This window comes from Microtus oregoni, unplaced genomic scaffold (assembly GCF_018167655.1).
Source record: "Microtus oregoni isolate MIOR12 unplaced genomic scaffold, Mior012 000000F_ref0000247, whole genome shotgun sequence".
Lineage (NCBI taxonomy): Eukaryota > Metazoa > Chordata > Mammalia > Rodentia > Cricetidae > Microtus > Microtus oregoni.
Window position 1 is genome coordinate 86,153,739 of NW_024543059.1, and position 22,055 is coordinate 86,175,793.

General features: G+C 43.6%; 1 protein-coding gene across 2 annotated transcripts in view; it reads left to right on the forward strand.

The window, feature by feature from the left end:
- Positions 1 to 22,055, forward strand: part of Cdc14a (cell division cycle 14A) — a 143,293-nt gene that overhangs the window by 21,024 nt on the left and 100,214 nt on the right. For both annotated transcript variants that reach the window (XM_041652770.1, XM_041652763.1), the window contains exon 4: positions 10,606 to 10,698. In XM_041652770.1, the coding sequence (XP_041508704.1) occupies positions 10,606 to 10,698 (93 nt within the window). The remainder of the gene's footprint in view (positions 1 to 10,605; positions 10,699 to 22,055) is intronic.

Here is a 22,055-nt window from a genome sequence, read left to right on the forward strand (position 1 = left end):
CTCCACGCCCTCCTATTTGGAATGTACTCTTTCTGTGACACCCGCCTCACGGCAACACTCTCTCTGCCTCTGCCAGCAGCATCTTTACACTTGCAGTCTCCCCATCCTCCCAGAAGCATTGGTACCCGGCTGATGCCTCTCCTTCGCTAACCATGCTTCTTCATCTTGATCGGGGGCCAGAACACATGGTTACCGCACCTTGCAAAAGTCTGAGCTTGCCAGCTCCACTCTTGACATCTTCTTGTGGATCATTTCATGTACTGATTTACTGGGAATGAAGGTATTCTTGTCACCCCGAGCCTTGCAGTTTACCCCACTCAGGCATTCAGTTCATCACCATGGCCTGCCTGTCTGAATGCTACATCCCACTGGCTTAAATCCTTGGTGTGTATGTGTGTGTGTGTGAGTGAGTGAGTGTGTGTGTGTGTGTGTGAGAGAGAGAGAGAGAGAGAGAGAGAGAGAGAGAGAGAGAGATGCTTGCAATCACGTGTGTGGTATGTGTAGAGGTCAGAGGACACCTTGCAGGAGTCAGTTTTCTTCTATTATGGACATTCTGGGGATCAAACTCAGGTTGTTGGACTTGGTGACAAGTACCTTTACCTGGTGAGTCATCTTACTGTCCCCCTTTATAGTAGTATTTTAATTAGTAACTTCCTGTTAGAATTCTTCTCTTTTATGATTCCTTAATTTCTTTGTTTTTTTTTAATTCAAAAATTGATTAATTTTTAACACTGTGATTTAGGCACACATTATTTAATAATCTGGAGATTTTTATTCCTTCAAGTTATGATTTTATGATTTTTTTCTTTCCTAATTTCATGGCAAAAAAATGGATAATTTTTGCCATGAATTCTATTCTAATTCCCAAGTTTCCCTCCCTCCCTTCCTTTCTTTCTTTCTTTCTTTCTTTCCTTTTTTTCTTTCTCTTCTGTGTAGCCCTGAACTTGCTTTGTAGACCAGGCTGGCTGGCCTTGAACTCAAAGAGATCCTCCCCCCTCTGTCTCCCTGAGTGCTGGGATTCAAGGTGTGCATTGCCACACCCAGCCTATGTTTCTCATTTCTTCAATGTCATAGATATTTTCAGCTCGATGCTTTGAGATGATTTATTCCAAATTTACTGATTTTTTTGATGTGTCCATGCACATTTGATTCCCAGTGACTTGACTTCAGTTTTAATTACATTGGTCAGAATGGAAAATTACCCATTACTTGAAGTGCCCCAAACAAAAGGCGTTATCCCTACTGCCGATAAAAGCATCTGCTTGTTTTATACTGTTTAACAAATTGTTACTAACAAGATATGCAACCATACTAGGTCAAAGTTTGTTATTTCTGATCAATTCTTATTGTGAAGAAGCAGCAATTAAAGAGGAGAGACTTAAATGGCAATGGAACAATTGAAAAACTGTGGTGTGCTGTTTATGTCCTCAGTGAGGGCTGGGAGGGCAGGAATTGTCAATCTGCTATTTCAAGGGATCTATAAACCATGAAATCACATGTACGCTTTGTTGTGTTCTTATATTTTCTTCTGGGAAGACTTACAGCACCTTGTTAATTCTCAGAGGTATCCCTAGTTCACTGAACTCCAATATAAATGCTTCAAGGCTGTGTTAGAAGGAGACAAAATCGGCAGTAATTAAAAAATAAACACTACTTTCTCCTAATTGAATCAGTTAAAAAAAAATCAAAGCTAATTGGAAAGCCCGAGAATTTAATAAAAGTCATACAATTGAGCAAGGTTTTCTTAACGTAGTTGGTACTTTATTAATCATTGATTTTATTTTTCCTCAGAGAAACAGAAACTCTCAGCTTGGGTTAAAAGAAAAATTAGAAGAGAGGAGACGTTTTCTAGGGCAGCCACTTAAACCCAGAGCAGCTGCTGCTGCGAACCAGCAGGACAATTACAGTAATTTTGGACCATGTGGAAAGGATTCAAAGGATATTCAGACCTGTACAAAGGCTCCCCCATTACCTCTGCAGGATAAAAGCCCGGGAAGAGCGGGCGTCCTGGAAGAAAGGGTTTTGTTAAAGCACCGAGGGGCCGGGCAGGGGCTGGGCTCTGGGAATGCCCTTGTGGCTGAATGAATCAGGGCAGTAATTCTGTCCTGGAACCCGGGCAGCTGCCACGCTCTCAGGTGCTGATACACAAGAACTCTTTTAGTGCAATGATAGACACCGTCTTTCCATGACCACGAAAACATGTCGCGTCTCCTCCTGCAGCATTCTTCTGTTTCGGGATGATGGGCTTGGGGGAGAAGAAAAGCCAGCTACATTCTGGAGGCAGTCCATGTAGGTTTTAGAGGTGGTGGGACCTTAACTCATGGGAACAAGCACATTTGGAGCTCGTCAGGCAAGGCATGGATGTTTCGTATGCATTCAGAAACTCTCAGCCGGAAGACCCTAAGAGAGTTCTGAAGTGCCTTCAAGTGTGTGAGCTGAATGGTGAAACACACACGCACCTGCACACAAATCCCCCTTCGCTTTGGGGACAGGGTCTCATGTAACCTAGGTTGGCCTGGCTTAACTGAGGATGAGGATGGTCTTGAATTCCTTATCCTCCTGCCTCTACCTCCTGAGAAATAATTTTATGAGTGATATTTTTTTTGACCAAATGTGGCATTCATTAATGCAATCTACTGGGTTTGAAACAAAAATAGACCATAAAGAATCACTTGTTTTCTTTTAAAATAAAAAATTCAACCTGTGTTTATCTTAGTTCCAAGCAAAACATGAGCCATATTTTATTTTGTACAGCCAAAGAAAATGTTCAAGAATGTCCCTTTCCTGAGAAAGCTGGAGGTAAACACGTAGAGTCCTGGCTGCTCCCTGGAAGACCTGTTCACTTTATTGCTTGGTAGTGACCCCTGATGGCTGTCGAGGTGCTGATTGCTGGGCTGACCTAGTCACCCATAAGAGAATGATGCCTTGGCCACCATGGTCCCTGCGCTGTGCTCTCCTTAATCTGACCACCATCACTGGCAACATGTGCTTGCTAAGAGGTGTGCATGGGCTGTATTTCTTTTTAAGGAGCATATTAATCTGGCTGTACTAGTATCTTCCTTACCCTGGACTGACTCACTTAGTTTAATTAGACACACTATCCTAACCAAATGACTCAACTATTTTACTTTTAGCATTGCGAGCAACGTTATTGAAAGGCTGCTTCAGAATCAGCGTGCCTTGATGTGACCCATCAGCTCTGTTTCTGTTAGTTTTGCTCCTACCTGCATCACATTTTGCTATTGGATGCTTAAATGGTTTGTGACTTCCTGACCTCAAAAGAACCCGTGCATGATTTGTGTGTGTCACTGTCCGCCAAGGCCAGCCTGTGCTAGTCTCTACGTTAGCATGCCTTCCTTTCCTTCTACCCCTGAGTTTCCACGTCTTGCTTGTCTTTCAGTGTTGCTACACCTGAATGCAAACCCTTCACATAGCTCTTCATTCAAAGACAGAAGATGTGTATGTGGCGTTATCCCCTTGATCTTTGTATCAGTCTGTCACGGTGTCACTTTGCCTGTTTGACAAGTTCCATTAAATACGCTTGATGATTGTGATTTATGTGACTCTCATAAAATTCTGATTCTCAGGTAAGTAAAGCAGGTCTAGAGATCTCTCTAGGTTTGACTATGTGAGTCAACAGATGCTCTCCTGCAGACTATTTCTTTAGCTTGCTAAATGAAACAGTCATTGTGTAGTGTGTGTCCCGAGAATGTGTCCCTGCGTAGTTGTTCCCTTGTTTACAAGAAGCCTTAGCTGATATTTTGCATCAGATATTAACTTGAGATCACACACGTGACTAGAGACAGGGTTTCCCCCATAAAACGTTCCGGGAGCAGCTGCTCAATCCATGCTGGTAGGAGTGGTGGAACTTATTTTAGCTTGGCAACTGGGCACAGCAAAGTGGCTGGCATTCTGTCTACAGACATGCCCTATGGTGGATAAATTCTCTTGACAAAAATACATTTGAGCAAGGTGCAGTGACATGCACCTTTCATTTGCAAGGCAAGGGCAGTGTGGATCTCTGTGAGTTCAAGGCTAGCCTGGTCTACAGAGCAAGTTCCAGGCCAGCCTGGTCTACAGAGCAAGTTCCAGGCCAGCCTGGTCTACAGAGCAAGTTCCAGGCCAGCCTGGTCTACAGAGCAAGTTTCAGGGCTACACAGCAAGTCTATTTTTTTTTTTTGTAGTTTTTCGAGACAGGGTTTCTCTGTAGCTTTGGAGCCTGTCCTGGAACTAGCTCTTGTAGACCAGGCTGGTCTCGAACTCACAGAGATCCGCCTGCCTCTGCCTCCCGAGTGCTGGGATTAAAGGTGTGCGCCACCACCGCCCGGCTTTCTATTTTTTTTTAAAGAAAGAAACATAAATCTGTGGTCAGCATTTATGACAGACATATGGAAATGTACATAAAATTTTGAATTGTACCTTTTCTTCGTACATTGAAGGATTGGACTGTGCTATGCCCAATTCTTGCATGGAAACAGCAGGGTTGAGTTTCATGTACTTTGGTTGGAGCTGCTTTGGTTATTTGTCACCAGGCCCTCTCCAAGTTCTAGGACCCTGCGACTATCTGAATTTGAAGCCTCTAGAATAACTGTTGAATGTGGCTTAGTCATGAGACCCCTGAAGGACCTGGTTCCCAGGTGTTGTTTCCTGTGATGGATGTATTCATTCATTGGGGCAAAGGTTTCTGAGGAGTCTGTGGAAATGCTTTTCTGTAATGTGCTTTTAAAAGGTAGATAGCGTGACTTGGAATTCTTTCACAAGGGATTTTGTTTTTCAGAAGGCAAATTGATTAACTGCATGGTGTTTCAGGATCACAGATTTTTTAAGGGGGCTAGGAGGCGTGCATCGTATTGCCTATAATATTCTTCCACAATTTACTAATAAATGTAGACTAGTGAATCTCTCAGTCTCTCTTCTGCTGAGTCAGGAACTCTGGGAGGGCCCAGCAGTCAATGCCTTCTAAGTTCTCCAGGGCCTTCTGCAAGCATGCAATGGAATAAAATAATATAATAATAAAATATAATGAAGTTTAGCTTTAAATTTATTTTATTTATTTTTTTATTTCTGAAAAATTTTCATAATGCTGGCGTTTTTCAGTCCAAGACTTATTCAATAAATTCTGAGCCACAAAATTTGTTATGGCCTCATAATTGTGGTTTACACCAATTATTATTCTCAGCGAGAGAGTTCTGGATTCTTCCCGCCTCCCACACTTGGCTGTGTAAGTGTTTGCAGCAGGCCTTTCCTGGTACCTGGCTTCTGTTCTGGTCAAATGCAGCATGCTTATTACATTCCAGCCTTGTTGGGACCTCTGCTTTGAGAAGCACTCTGGGTGCTGTTGAACTGGACCCCTCTGGCATCGTTGCTGTTGCCTTGGGAAATGATGGGATGTAGCAAACGGCCCACAGATATTTGCTGCTGCTGCTGCTGCTGCTGCTGCTAGGGCCCATTGGTCTGCTTAGTTTGTGAATGTTCATAAGGTTATACATGTCAGTTTCAAGATGGAAATCTGAAATATCAGATGGGCAGTGGCTATTGAGTATGCTTTGTCAATGAGTTGGCCAGAGGCCTTTTACCTTAGCGTTACTTTGGAGACATCATCTTTTTCTGTGTTTAAGACTGGCTTGATTTTTTTAAAAAAGATTTATTTATTTATTTATTTATTTATTTATTTATTTATGCATATTGGTGTTCTGCTTGCATTTATGTCTGTGAAAGGGTGTGGGATCCCTGAAACTGGAGTTACAGACAGCTGTGAGCTGCCGTGTGGGTGCTGGGAATTGAACCTGGGTCCTCTAGAAGAGCAACCAGTGCTCCCAACTGCTGAGCCATCTCTCCAGCCCCAAGACTGGCTTGATTTGACCAGTATTTACATTTACGGTGTTTTTGTTATCTCTGAGCATCTCAGCTGAAGGAGCAAAAAAAAAAAAATTTATAAGAATGGGGCTAGCTTACTGAAAGCCAGATGTATGCTCATGGCTTTGCAAATGTTTTCTTTGAAGAGCCAGGTCTACCTGGGAGACTGTAGAGGAAGATGGACCAGAGGGATGAGGAGGGTGATGTTCTGCCAGAGGCATGAGGCTCTCCGCTGGACTTAAGGCAGGATCTCAGAAAATGTCGGTGGGCTCGTTTACAAAGTAGAATCCTGCCGGGCGGTGGTGGCGCACGCCTTTAATCCCAGCACTCGGGAGGCAGAGGCAGGCGGATCTCTGTGAGTTCGAGGCCAGCCTGGTCTACAAGAGCTAGTTCCAGGACAGGAACCAAAAGCTACGGAGAAACCCTGTCTCGAAAAATAAAAAAAAAAAAAAAATAAAATAAAAAAAAAAAATAAACAAAGTAGAATCCTGCTGGGCCGTGGTGGCGCACGCCTTTAATCCCAGCACTCTGGAGGCAGAGGCAGGCGGATCTCTGTGAGTTCGAGACCAGCCTGGTCTACAAGAGCTAGTTCCAGGACAGGTTCCAAAACCACAGAGAAACCCTGTCTCGAAAAAAAAAAAAAAAAAAAAAAAAAAAAAAAAAAAAAAAAAAAAAAAAGTAGAATCCTGTTGTGCCTCAATTCGGTCTCTCCCTGGATGATAAAGTTTTTCTCTTATGTTTACTTTTCTTGTTGCTGTGAGAAGATAGCCAGAAGAAGTAACTGGAGGACAGAAGGTCTGGCTGGCCGTCCGAGGACACAGTCCATCATGTCAGGGAGGGTCTGGTGGCAAGAGTGGGAAGGGTTGTTCAAAAGCAGAGAGGCGAATGTTGTCGCCCAGCTTTCTTTCCTCTTTTGAATTCACTCTGGGCCCCCAGCCCATGGACTGGTGCGGCTCACACGCGGGGTAAAGCTTCCTGGTAGCTATGTCTGGAGCTTTGTCTCCTAGGGATCTTTGATCCTGTCAATATGAACCATCGTCTTTATGAAAGATCTTGAGAGCTGTGTAGGTGTGTCCCCACCTACACAGGGGACAGGGGATCTGTGGTGCTTGGATTGCATAACAGGTCGGGTATGTTTTATTGAAAGGGCAGTTTTTTTTCATATTTGAAAGGAAAAATATTAAAGGTCTTTTTCTTGTCAGTCCAATCATACAAATTATCAGCCAAATAGCTGACAAAGGATTTTATTCTCTCCAGCACTTTTTTCTGCAGTGTTAGGATGTCCTCTGTATGAACATTGTCACTGGAGCTGATATGGGACGGGGTGACTCTAGGAGGGAGCTTGGCTGAGGGAAGGGGACATTAGACAGGGCTGCAGTTTACAAGGTTCTTATCTTCTGTCATCTGCTTTGATTGGTTTTGACTCATGAGGCAAGAACTGCACTCCCTGTTGCCTGACCTGGGGGACGGGACAGTGACCCGACTTCACTGTGGAACAACCTAGAGCATGGTGTCCATGCTCACCTGCATGGGACCATTCCTCAGCTATAGAGCTTTGGAGACCTCAACTCTGAAAATTGTCTGAGCAGGATAAATGCTCCAAAAGTTTCTCTATAGGTCAGCTGTAAACTCACAGCAAACAAAAGTTTGCTTCCCTTGATGTTTTTCCATGGGAAATATTTTGAAATAGTTAAAGTCTCTAGGGCCAAGGAGATGGCTGACATGGAGACGTGTTAGTCTCACAAGCCCAGCGACCCAAGTTCATTCCTGGAACCCGTGTGAGGAGCTGGATGTGGTGGCATGTGTGTCTGTCACCGCAACCTTCCCAGAGTGAGATGGGAAGTGGACCAGGGGATTTGCCTGGAAGATTGTGGACCAGCTAGCCTGGAGCACACGGCACGTCAGCAGAAGCAGTAAGAGACCCAGCTTTAATATGGTGGACGGTGAGAATGGACTGCAAGGTTGTTCTCGGCCCTGCATGTGTGCTGTGAGGCATCACCCCCCTCCCCCATGAGTCACCCCCCCCCCCCCCAATCCATGCACAACTGAAGGAATAGTTAGCGTTTCCGGATAGATTTTGTAATGAACACTATCTGTTGTCATTTCTGAAAGCTTGTGAAATTTCAGATTTTGTGAAGGATGCTGTCTGTGGTCATTTTAAAACGCTTGTGAAATGTAGGAAGTTGTAAGTTTTTGTTTTTAGAAAAATCAACTTGTGTGATCTTCACTTTAAAAATGTTTATAGACCCAGCATTGAGAAAGTCTTCCTCATAGCTCTGTCTTTCAGCTTCATGGCTCCATCTTAAGGCAGACTTTGTAGCCTACATAATTTAGAATGAAAGAGAGAAAGAGAAGGAGAACAAGAAAACATAGAAATTCAAAAAAAGTCTTACTCAAAACCCAAAATAAAGCAGCAGAACCATGTAGCTGGGTATGACAGGCACCCAGGTGATCTTAGCACTTAGGAAGCAAGGGAGGAGAAACACAAATCAAGGTCACCCTTGCTTGCAAAGTGAGTTCAGGGCCAGCCTAGCTTGCTCTGCATCCAAGAAGACAAAACAATAACAAACAAACCAAAACACTGCAAACTCCACCAAGAGATGAACATTCATAAGGAGACAGAAGCAGTATGAACTGTTACACTCGACGAGTAGATTTGATGCCACACCTTGAAACCTTAGTTTTGGTGTGACACCGAAATGCTTGCTAGATAAGTGGATCAATCTAGGGAATCCAGGCTCCAGCATTAGACCGGTGATAGTTTCTTCCTCCCAGTGGTTTGGGGACACAGGCCATGCAAGAGCAGGAAGCTGGGAGCTGTTGAGTCCCTGTGCTCAGTCTGACCCATGCACAAAGCCTCATTGGTGTAAGGCAGTCTTTAGAGATGGAGACTGTGAGACCAGGGAAGTGTTTAAGATCCTACTTGATCATAACTTACTGATGGAGAACCTAGTACTCAGGAGGCAGAGGCAGGCGGATCTCTGTGAGTTCAAGGCCAGCTTGCTTTACACAGCAAGTTCTAGGCCAGCCAGGGCTACATAGTAAGACAAAACAAAACAAGACAGACAAACGAAAACCTCAACTTATTGGATGAAAAACAATAAGTGGCATAAATATTAACTAACAAACAGTAAAAGTCAATAAACACTAGATACTCAGCAATTCAAAATTGAGAAAGCAACAAGCTGTGTATAAACAGCACTGATAAAAACCTCGAAGTCTTTCTGTTTTCGTCTTTTCAAGACAGGGTTTCTCTGTGTAGCCCTGTCTGTCCTGGCCTTCACTTTATAGGCCAGGCTGGCCGCGAACTTACAGATATCCTTGCCTCTGCCTCCTGAGTGCTAGGCTTAAAGACATGCGCCATCCCTACCCAGTTAGCATTGAAGTCTTTAGAACACCTTCAGTATATACACTTGATGGAGTTGAATTTAACTCAACTACTCTTCTCTCTCTCTGCTTCATACTAGAAAAAAGCATTGGTAATAGCAGATTGAGTCAGACACCAATTTTCTAAAGCTCAGTTAACAAGGACATTATTATTTCAGACAATGTGATTTGTAGTTATTCATGTCCGGTGTGGGGGTGGATGGTGGATAATCTCTTGGCCTTTGGCTGGGACGTGTGTAGCTACCAGGTTTCATGAATAACCTACAATGATGCACCTTGGTTCTTAGGTTTCACTTCTTGTAGAAAATAACATGGCAGTGCATTTTTTTGTTGACTATGTTCAGTGTATAGAGTATAAAAATCCACTTCTGTTTTCTGTGTGAATTTACAGACAGGATTCAAAGGCATTTGTGTGCCTGTATTGACTGGGCTGTAAAACAGTCTGTGGAAGTATCGTCTTATGTGCCTACATTTAAATTGCCATTTGTCACTAAACCAGAACAGTCTTGCAAGCCGAGGAAATTGTGTAGATTTAATTGAGCCACATCCATGTTCTCTAGATTTGAATTGTGACTAATGATTTGATTTAATCTAGCAGATGTAATTATTACTTTTCATGTTTAGCATGTGCTCAGCAAGCCATTTGGGTTTTATTTTGGATTTACTTTAAGACTTGAGCATGTTGCATATTGCCTGGCATATAACAATTGCTTAATGATCAAGCTTGTGAATTTAACATATGATTTATGATACTCATTGATATCCTTTTGATGGTGTCTTTTCCCCATTAATCACTTACTTTAAGCTAATTAAGGTGGGGGTGGGTATTTAAAAAGAAAAAAATAAATAAATAAGGGGTATTTGAATATATAGTAGAAAGAAAAATTTAATTTTGGTCTCTAAAAATAAAATTTTTGGAGAAGATAATAGGATAGTTGACACAGCTTAAACTGTAAACTGTGAAAGGTACCTCAACATCTCTTGGAGTGTCATAAGTGAGAATAGAGTGTCGTACTGAGAATAAAAAGAGTGGCTAAGTCATCTCTGTAAGACCAAGAAAAATTTAGCAGAACTGGTTCTCGTGAATGGAGAACCAACAGTTTCCAACTGCACTGATCTCCTTTCTCAGAGACATCCATGCTTGTTAAATTATCAGTTCTTACATTCGATGGATTCCAGAAGAGGGGCTAGTAGCCCCTTCTTCCCCAGTGAGCTCCCTCAGCTACCAACACTCATGCCCAGATACCGGAAGCTGGGGTTGAAAAGCGTTGCCTGGTAGGAACCGCTTCGCATGCTAACGCTGAGAGAAGATGGTAGCCTGCGCCTGTTTGTCCTGTGGTAACTCTTGTTCTTTCCTTCCAGTCCTACAGTTTATCAAGAAAGAAAATAGTGCACTACACCTGTTTCGACCAGAGGAAAAGAGCAAACGCAGCATTTTTGATAGGTGCTTACGCCGTGAGTACTTCTTTTGTGATTGTTTCCTGTGGTCAAGTCGGTGGAGTGCTAATGCCGCTCTTGTATCCCAGCTAACACTGTAGTTAGATCGCAGGCCCCCTTCCAGTAGGATGGGTGTGTGCGTTGTTAGCAGGTTAGGAATGGATTAGGAGTGGAAAATAGACTGCCATTAATGGAGTACCTACTCTCTATTATTGTTGTTGTTATTATTATTATTATTTTGTTTTTGATTGTTCTGAGTCAGAGTCCTCTCTGGCTAGCCTGCCTTACTAGGTTGCTCTTAAATTTGAGATAGTCTTCTTGCCTCAACCTCCATGGTGTTAGGATTTCATGCGTGAGCCATCTCGTCTAGATATAGGTTTATTTTTGGGTAGTTAGTGAGAGACTCTTGGAATCGTGATGTGTAACTCAGATTCTACTGTTAACAGCATTTTAGTGCAAAGAACATTTCCACCTAGTGAGGACATACCCAATGGGAAAGGTATATATCTGAGTGAAAAACAATATTATGGAAAATACAAAACCTGCTAAGGTGTTCTTTTTGTGGGGGTAGGGGAGAAAGAGCACATTCTAAATTGCCAAGGAGAAGATTATTATTGTTAATTTTTTTTATCAATTCATGCATTCATCTATACAAGAATTTGCAATAGAAAAATGAAATATAAGCCATGCATATAATACAGCATCCCTACTGACTTAATATGATCTTTACAGTAGTTAGGTTTGAGTAGAAGCTTTGTTCTCTGGAAGCACAAAAGTGTCTGTATGACTTTTATTTGAGCATGTCACAGGTCCAGGAAGTTTCTGGATAGGCTAGGACTGGTCCAAAGGAAGACAGGCATCATCAGGGCTCTAATGTACCTCATGACTATGCGATGCCCATTGAGGAATATGCTGGCTTGCTGGCAAGGGAGATGCTGACATTTATTTCTCCTCACCCCCAGAAAGGCTGGGGTGTCTTTGAAACCTGAAGCTTGCTGCTGTGTGACCTTTCTAGGCCTCATTTGCAGACTTTGATGCAACACACCATACTCCGTCACACCGAGCCCAAATTTCCATGGGGAGGAGCCTATAGTGACACCACTGGCAGGCCATTGGCAGTTACAGACAGGGAAGAGAACAAACTGAGTCATACCGTGAGACTGGGTCTTGCTTCTGGGACTTAAAAGTCCCTAGTTCTTTTCATTTCTTTTGTAAACCCTGGGGCCATCCCTGGTGGCTTCTTTTTGTCTTGTTCTATAGACAACTAGAGGCTAAGAGTCAATAAAACATAGCTCTCTCATCCTGAAGGGGCTCTGCACTGAAGGGGTCAGGTCACCTTCTCTCTCTGTTTTGTTTTCCTTGTCTGTGATTGGATGCTATGACTCTGAAATTTCCGTCCAGGTCTTAGGATACCTAGAATTATTTGTAGCGTCTGTCAGGCTATTGTTTATAGCTTAAGAGCACACAGGAAAAGCCAGCCATTAGGGGGAAGGGTTGGTGAAATGCTAGCAGCTGAATTAATAAACAGGCATGCTATTTTTTACCTTATACTGATAATTGATGCTCCCTTGATTGACAGTGTGATTAAATATGAAAAGGCTGTACTTATCTCTTGATTCAAGCCATGAGCCAAGCATGTCTTTCCTATGGGGCTGTGTGATGTTTTGTGAGCATGTTATTCTTAGGCCCTTTGTCATAAAAGACCTCTGTCAGGCTTTCCATCTCCCTCCCTCCCTCCCTCCCTCCCTCCCTCCCTCTTCTCCTCCTCCCCTCTCTTTCCTATTCTTCTCTTCCCAGTTTTGTTTAGAGTGGCCTCTCCTTTCACCAGTTACAGCTGGAGTTTTGACATGAAGCCTAACTATTGCATATGCTTTGGTCTCGTGAGAAGGGAGCCCGAGAGAAAACAAATGTGCGCGTTTCTGTCACTTTAAAGCAACCCTAGGAGAAAGAGCAGATTCAGTGGGAGAAGTGCTGAGCACAGCACGAGCTTGTTTTACACCTAGTCACAGTCCCGAGGAGAAAGTGATTTTCCTTGAATTGGCCACTTCCCAGCTGCCTTTTCCGATTTTGTAAGTGTGCTCCCTTGTGTGTGTGTGGGGAGAAACTGTTATATAAAACTGACATTCGGAATTGTGGTCCTTTCTTAAAGAGAGGTTTATGCTTTTGCTTCATGTATCTGCCTGCATTAATTGTTGACACAATCTCTATGAGATAGTAATAGCAGTTATACATATCAATTATTTTATTAATGTGGCTAGGAGGACAATTCTTGCTCTTATGAGGGAATCTTCGCTGGGTATGAGCAGGCCTCGAACTTGGGAGCAGTCATGTAACCCCTGAGACAAAACAGGTATATATATATAAGGAGTGAGGACGATTCTCTCTTTAAATGAGCCATCAGCTGTTGTTCAAGTGGCATTGGCTCACACTTTGAGACAGGGCTTCTCTGGGCTTCAGTTTTCTCATTGGTAAGATCTGAATAATACCAGGGCTTCTCTGCCCACTTTGAAGAATTATGAAGACATCGAACTGTCTGTTGGATAACACCGTATTATATATCTAAATTATCACAAACTTACTGTGACGAAATATACCCTTCCCCTATCTGTCCCCAAACTGACTTATTTCCTCAGTAACCACCCCCTTTCAGAAAAGATTAATGAATCAAGTTGAAAGTTAGCGGTCACTTCTCTTCCTCTGTCCCTCATCGCATGTTACACTTACTCAGAAACGAGACGGCCTCTGACTCTTGAAACATATATTGAACCAGAATGTGTCTTCCCATTTAATGCGGCTCCCTAGACCAAGACACTGCCGTCGTTTTCCTCGATTACCTCCGGAGCTTCATGCATTTATTACCTGCTTTCCTTTTTTATTCTTGTTAACTTTTGATTTTACTTTCCAGGGTGGTCTTTAAAAAATAAAAATGAGATCATCTCATGACCCGGGTTCTAATCTGGTGGCTGACTGTTCTTGACATCCGTTCCTTTTTGATTGGAACCCGTGTATCCTCGGGACCTCTGTGCTCATTGTCCGCCCATCATGCTGGCCTTCTAACTGAATGTCACGCACCTTCTCTCACCTGCAGCCTTGATGTTTCGGTCTTTTTTTTTTTTTAAATCTAGAACATTATTACTCTTTGCATACCTGTCTCCCCCTTCTCCCCCCCAAGTTACTGTCTTGGAGCCTTTTCCTCAAACTCTGCCCTGCTCCTCAACCCTTGTTCATTTCCTACATCTTTGCTACTTTATTTTCTTGGCAGCGCCCAGCCTTTGAAGTTGCTCACATGTTCCTGCATTTACTTGCTTATTATCTCATTCCCAGACCAAAGGGTAGGGACCTTATCTGCTTGGTGCACTGCCCTGTCTAGAGGGTGATAAAATATTTAACGAGGGGTTAGGCACAGGCATTTGCTGGTTGAGTTGGAAGCTGGCCACTAGGCTGAGGCAGAATCCTGGAAACTTCCTGCTGGGCTGAATCCTGGGTAGGTCTAGGATCAGGGGCCACCACCGTGAAGACACCAGGATGTCCAATGTGGAGGGGGCAGGTGCTGCGAGCAGCCGCTGTTTCCTAGTTGTGTCTGGGTACCAAACATCCATGCAAGGCTACACTGGCTGTGAGGTAAACAAGGCACATAAACACTGAGGGAATAAACCCACCATAAAGTAGCAAGCTGGACATACAGTATAAGTCCCTTTCGCAGAATATCTGAGGTCATGTGTGAGCCAGCTGGTACAGAATCAAAGGTGATAGCTGGCGTAATAAATAAGAATGCAAGAATGCCTTGTCTTCTGAAAAACAAACTTTCCTTTTTCTGTTTCATTTTGGTAAAATACACATTTCCTATGACGTTATTAGAGTCAAAACAAACAAAACAACTCCTCCCACCAACAAACCAGGACCTTATATGTCTGGGGCTGTTTTTAGCCAGCTGTCATGAGACTGACACTGAACTTCGGATCCTGTAGTCACACACCAACCATGCCCACCCAATCTGTGCAGGGCTGGGGATCGAACCCAGGATGTCAAGTATGCCGGGAAGCATTCCACCAGCACAGGTGTAGCCCAGCTCTTGGAACCATTTTTTTAAGTGGCTAGTTCCATGTATTGGCTACCTTCCCGAGGCACGGCTTTGTTTACAGTTTCTCTCGTAGGTGATTTCCAGCATGGCTTAGAATGGTGCGCTTGAGTTTCCCCTGACTACATAGTGAGTTCAAGGCCAGTCGGCCCGAGTTACCTAGCGAGCTAGAGGAAACAAATTATTTTCAGAGGTGCAGAGGATGCTTGACCAGAGGTGGTGACCACATTGTAGCCTCCTTAGCTCACCTTTAAATCTTCGCCTTTCTGGAGATCTACATTACAGATTAACCGGGTGGAGCCTGAGTCAGACATTCTGTCTGCACTGCGGATAACCAGGCTGAGGCTTGTGGACTTTCTAACTCTGCATGTCTGTCTTTTATTTTGTAGACTACAGATAAGGCTGTTAATAGGGTCTTATTGTGCTAGTATGTCACATTCTAATTGGAAGGTGCCGTTCTCCATCTGGCTGGAAAGCAACACTGTGTGGCATAGCCGCAGGCTTGGCTTTGATCCCACTCTAGCTGTAGGGCCACAAACAAGCTTTTACTCCTCTTTAGGAGCAGGGATAATGATACCACCCTTAGCAGAGGCACGGAGGCGGAAGGGGGCCTTGCCAGTAAAGGTGACATTGTGACAGTAATCTAAGCATTTAGAAATCCCTGGAAGTTCTGAGGCAGGGCTGATGTGTGACTTTCCCAAGCTTCCGGTGTCAGTTCCTTCCTCCCATTCCCTGTTTTGGGCTTAGACCCTCGACAGCAGCTCTGAAGGTCTCACGGCCACCTCCCTCCTTTTGTGTCCCCATCTTCCCCATCAGCCCATTGTGTGTTTAAGGTTCTTCCTTGGCTCAGTAGCCATCAGGTGGTTGTGATCTGATTATTGCTTAATCTAGTTCTTCAGCTGTGAGTGTGAGCTTCTCCCATTGCTCCTCCTAGGATGGGATTTTCATGTTTAAAGGGAGAATCTATTTAAACCAATGACCTTCTCCTGTGAGATGTGGAGTCAGGTCTTGATTACTTCAATAAATATTTACTTGGGTTCTATGACCCCCGCATGACATCACAGTGGGTTCTAAAGAATATAAATAAGTAAATAAATAGATAGTAAAAACTCAGGTTAAAATATGGCCTTTGATCCCAGCACTCAGGAGGCAGAGGCAGGTGGATCTCTGTGATTTTGAGGCCAGCCTGGTCTACAAGAGCTAGTTCAGGACAGCCAGGGCTTTACACAGAGAAACCCTGCCTTGGAAAGAAAAAAAAAAACCCACAAACCCAACCAACCAACAAACATAAACAGTAAATTAATTGTGAAATAAATTAATTGTGAAAGGTCTGCAATAGATAGGAAGCTTGGAGAAATGGGGGTTCACTCAATCAATTTGCTTTGGAGCAGGTACCATGCTGGAGGTGCACAGTTCAAAGTTGAGGTAACCTTTTGCTGTTATTGTGAGGACCTGGGGCCAAACAGGCAGCCAGGGGGATTGGGATGGCCAATCCCAGCAGGCTAGGCAGAGCTGAAAAGGAAATGCCACATAAGGGGATCACTGGGGAGAGGGTGGGGAATTTAAAAAGAGAATAATTTAGCAAGAAGCCGTAGGGAGGGTTTTTCTTTTTTCTTCTTCTTACAGTTAAAAAAAAAAAAAGCTTTAAATGTAGCTTCAGTGTGTTAATTTTTGTGTGGTTGTGATGCAGTCTGAGTTTCCCCCACTGATGGGGTATAGTAAAGTTTGTTCATCCCTTAATATTTTCTACATCTTTTGTATAGCATGTGAAACATTTTTCTGAATTATAAATGTTGTTATAGTTTTTCTTAGCCCAGCTGCTCAGGCTTGATTTCAAATGTTCTTTTTTAAAAGTGGATTTTTAATCTTTAGATTGCTAGAAGTAGGATTTATAGGTTTCTTCCTTCATTCCTTCTCTCCTTCCTTCCTTCCTTCTTTCCTTTCTTTTTCTTTCTTTCTTTCTTTTTTCTATCTTTCTTTCCGTCTTTTAAAGCTTGCTGTTTAAGGCTTATGGAACAGATTGTTGTAGTTAAACTAGTTTGTACAGTTGGCATTGTGTGGAATTTTAAATTTTATGTGTGTTTTAGTTTTTTTTTATATTGATCTGTCTGTGCATGACAGCAGCCCTAGTGTAGAGGTCAGAGAACAGGTGGGATTTTATTCTCTTCTCCTTCTACCCAGTGGCTTCCAGGGGTTGAACTCAGAAGTCAGGCTTGGCGTCTTTATCATCTGAGACATCTTTCTGTTCCTAAATGCTTATCTGTTGGGTGTGAACCTTACAATTCTGGAAATTTGATTGCTAAAAACTGTCACTTCATGATTTTTCATGTTGTTGTTTCTTTTGTTTTTGATATAGGGTATTACATAGTTCAATCTGGCCTAGAACTCACTGTGTAACCCAAACTGTCTTTGAACTCATTTTATTTATTTATTTATTTATTTCTCATTTGCTTCTTATCTCATAGCTGACCTCCTGGTCCTCTGTTTTCTGCTTTCTTTCTGCCTCTTCTTCCATAATGTCCCCTGACTCTTAGGTGTAAGGGTTGTGTTGGTAGATGCACACAGTGGGTTAAAACAGAATTAGTTAAATGTGGTTAAAGTAAGTGTCCATGTGTTTTAAAGGGCAAATTGATGTCTGGTTGGCTAACTGCCCATTCGTTTTTCTCTTCCGACTGACCTTGTTACTTCCTTTCTTTATGAACTTAGAATTCATCTGTGAATTATGACTTCTGAACTGCTTTAACTTATCACAAAATCTGTAGATTCAACATGTTATTAAAAACGTAGGCAGAAATGATCAAGAAAAGCACTGGTTCAAAATAATAAGGACATTTATATTAAGCGCTTATTAAAACACTATCTCAGCAGATGACAGAGATGAGCGGCCTGTCATCCTTGCCTGCGGCTTCCTTGTAAATCTAACCATAGCATCATGCGGAGAGGAAGGGAGGGGTGGGATATGGTTGTGGCTGACTGGTTTCCTGTTGGCAGTTCCTTCCTTTAGAGGGTTGATAGGCAAGTACTCTTTTGTGACATTGCCTGTAAATGGGCCAATTTTTTTTTTTGTTCTTGTAAGCCTGTGTTTTTGCAGCATCTCAGGCTCCCTAAAAATTGTATATCATTCTTCAGTCTCTCCAAGACTGGTGTTCTGTTTGCCTTTTGCACAGGGGAAGCCCATCACCACCATCTCATAGTCAACTCTCCGTGTGTTGCCACTAGCTGTGAGCAAGGAGAAGTAGCTCTTCCCCTTCTGTTTGCAGAAGCCATCACTCTCAATTTACTGCATAAATATTTCCAGTATTTTGTTTTTTATCTACTCCTGCTGGGAAGCTGAAAACAGGCTTCCTTTGTTCTCAAGCAATCTCCCAAACACATCTGCCCAGTCATCGAATGAACTCAGTGCCAGAGCACTTGTCTGGCCTGTTTTAAAGTCTAGGTTCCGTGCCTACCACGGAGATGGCTCAGCAGGTAGAGGTGCTCGCTGAGCAAACAAGGCATCCTGAGCTTGACTCTAGAGCCCACTTCAACATGGAAGGAGGGAACAGGCATTCACAGATTATCTTCTCTCCACATGTGTCCTCTCTCTTATATATACATAGAGAGAGAGAAAGAGAGAGAGGGGGGGGGGGTAGAAGATAACTGATGTTCACACACCTGTTATCTCAGAGCTTTGGAGTCTAAAACAGAGTGATTGCCACAGGTTCAAGGCTAGTCAGCTACAGATTGAGACCTCGCCCCCGTGTGTGTTTATGCATATATAACTACATGTTTTTATTACATGCATTCATTATGGAAGTAAGAATTAAAAAGCCCCTTAAAAGTTCTTGTGAAATTTTCTATGGTAAGACTGAGGCGTTTGAAGTATTTATCATGCCATCAGTGAGACCACGTCCTGAGCACGTATCCTTGAACGTCCCTGGCATTTGCTATTCCCTTTTGTATAGCTCTCTGGTTGGAGCAGGCTCAGGGGCAGAGGTGCGCTCCTGCGGGCCCACAGGCTTCCTCTCCAATAGGACATGTTTACTAGGATCTATGAAGTGGGAGGTAAAACTCCCAAGTTTTATGCAAGGTGATGTTATTTCATGATCATACCAGGGTAAGATTTAATATCAAGTGGATGGGATGGTTTTACTCTTTTCTCTTAGCTTTAAAATAAACACGTTAGGTTAGAAAACTAGGTCCAGTTTTGTAGGGTTACTGGAGTGTCTCCCTAGGAGATTCATCAGACGAGTCCTGTGTCAGGCCCGCTAGACTCCCAGCTGAATAGATAGATCCTGTGGCTTGTCCAAGATCAATTTCATTCCTTGAAGAGAAAGACCAGAACCGAGTCCCTAGGCTGGAGCTTTGTTCAGGCGGAGCTGACAGAAGCTCCTCTTTGGGTACTGGCAGCTACAGGATTGAAGATAGCACGCAGGGAGGAAGGTACTGCGGTGTTTCAAGTACACAGCTCTTCCAGGTGCAGCTGAGTGTTGATCCTGGCTAACTTGGTGAGCATCTATTCCCCTCTGTGTTCTAGCCACATGCAACCGTAGCTCTTTTAGATTTGCTCTGGCGATGTTTGTGGATGACCTAGGGGGAGTCCGCCTGAGTGGAGTGACAGGGGAATGGGAGAAGGAAGTGCGTGAGGCTAGTATCTCAGGACAGGATTTGTCCCCTCTCCTCCTTACCCCACAGTTGCACACGCCTTTCACGTGTACAATTGAAGCCAAAGGTCTGTGAGTTCATGAGGCAGCTCCTTTCTTCTCCCCCGCGTCCTTGTTTGAGAGAAGGATCTCATGCAGTTTAGGCTCAGACTCAAGCTGTAGCTGACTTGCATTTTTGATCTAACTGCTTCTACCTCCCAAGTGCTTGGGATTACAGGCTTGTGCCACCGCATGCAGTTATGCGTGCTGCTGGGGACCCAAAACCAGGGCCTTGTGCATGCTAGGCAAGCACTCTACCAAATGAGCCACATCTCCGGCCAGTGGGGAGGGGAGAGAGGTTTTTACATTACCATGTGGGAGGCATACTATTTTCTTTTGTTAATATATATATATATGTAAAATCAACGTGGAGGTGCAGCCCACTTGGCAGAGTGCTCTCCTAGCACGCATGAATCCTGACTTCAAGCCCTAGTGTCACATAGGGCCTAGTGGCAGATGGCTGCACTCCTAGCATCTGGGAGGTAGAAAGGATAGGAGGATCTGGACTTCACAGTCATTACCGTACAGAGAACTCAAGGCCAGCCTGGGCTATGCGATAGACTGTTTCAAACAAAACAAAATCAGGACTGGGGATGTGTTTGCAGGTTTTAAAGGGCCTGGATTTTGGCACTGCATGTGTGGGCAGTTGTTCGGCTTAAGATTAGCCCTCAACTCTCATGACCAAGTTGATGGGAAACCGCCAGTGCTTTGAACTTCTCAGAGACTCACGAGGCTGAATGACCGACACCTGAGTTCCAGGTGGATTTTAGTCAGCTGAAATTGGAGGCATAAGAAAAGTTGTTTGCTTTAAGTGCTCAAATACTAGAAACTTATCCTTATCACGTTATCATTTGAATCACTAGTTACCTTCAAACTTTTCCCAAGGCTTTTCCTTCCTTTTTCCTGGCAGCCAAACAAGGCCTGTTGGGAGTAACCTTGAATAAGAAAAGCCCATACTTGGGTGTCAACTTGGGGCCCCGAATCTGCAGTCTGAGCCTGCTAAGTCGGTATTAAGAGAGTCTGAATGTTCTCAAACCTTATACTTTAGATTTATAATGGATTTTTGGATTGCCTAATTTTAATGTGTGAATTTTCTCCCCTCAAACTGAATGTATTGGCACACACAAGTAATTCCAGCATTTGGAGACCGAGGCCGCATGACTGTGAGTGCCAGGCTAGCTTGGGCTATGAAGTGACACCCTGTCTCAAACAAAAGAACAAACTCCTCCAAAACTCTCAACCCAAACCAACCAACCAACCAACCAACCAAACAAACAAACAAAACTCAAAAAGAGTGAAGTTCTATTTGCTATAAGGCATTCAATTTATATTTACATAATTTATATATTACATGTTAAATGATATTCTTTTTCCATTGTGCAAAGTGAACTAATTCACTAAAGATCCTCCCTGTCTGCAGCTTCCTGAAGTTTTAGAGGGGGAGCCAGCTGCTGCTCCTGTCCAGTTTGCTCCATAGACATCTCTAAGACACTTAGTATCTCTAAGATACTTGAAATGGTTGCTACATTAGTAAACACAGACCGTGCCCACATGAGCTGCTGGGACCCGGCCCATGTGAGCCACTTGGTCCCCAGGTTACTGCTTGATCTTCTTTTCTCCTTTCACTTCCCACTTCCTCTTCCCCTGTCTTCCTCCCTCTCTCTCTTTTGCTTTCTTTCCCCTTCTCCTTCACTGTGCCTCCCCCCACCCCTTGCTCTGTAGCCCTGGGTAGCCTTAGTCTCTACTGACCCTCCAGCCTCTGCCTCCTTGTGTCTTTATTAGCTTTTCTTATGCCCCTGCCTCAACCTTGCTGGCCCCTGTCCCTGCCTTTCTAAGTCTTCCACGGCAAAGGCTTGAAGGGCTTTTGACTTTTCATTGTGTAGATCCAGGTTATTATTTATTTATTTTTTTATGGATAGTGTAACCTAAAGCTAACGATTTAGGTTGGCTGCCAGTAGCTTTGCTGGATGTTTCCTTCACCTTTGCCTGCAGGAAACACTTTAGTAGGTTTTCACGTTTATGGTTTATGCCTTCAGACTAATGAGCAGAGAGACCAGCCTTCCTGTGGGACTATACATGCTGCAGGCTGAATCACACCTATGGTTCTGTTCAGGAGTAGGTGTGAGTTATTCAGTGGGCTCATTTGGGGGAACTTCTTATTTAACCAAAATAATACGAAAGTTTTTTTTTTAGACAGTCTTCTTCCTGGTGTTTCTCCTCCATGATCCGTCTGCCCCCCTCTGCCCTCCTTTCCCTGTTGTCCACAGTGTCATTTCTTACCATCTCACTCAGAACAAAGCTGGAGTATGGCTTTTCTCCCATTGCCCCTAGTAAGCTATGATGAGCTTCCCAGAGTCACTTCTCCGTAGTCTCCCCTCTGCTAGAGCGAGTTTCTGGAGGAGGATGATGTTCATCCACGTCCCCTGTGCCCAACTTAGTATCCGTCTCTGTGGTTTCAGTGAGGAAGGGAATGACTGAGCTAGGAAACCTCCCTTTAGGGATTCCGAGTCCCAGACCTGGGTGATCACGTGGTGAGCATGTAAAAATGGTGCAGATGAAATTCCAGCTCAGTCTCTCCATCATTATAATATCCCAGGTGATAGCCGATGCTCCCT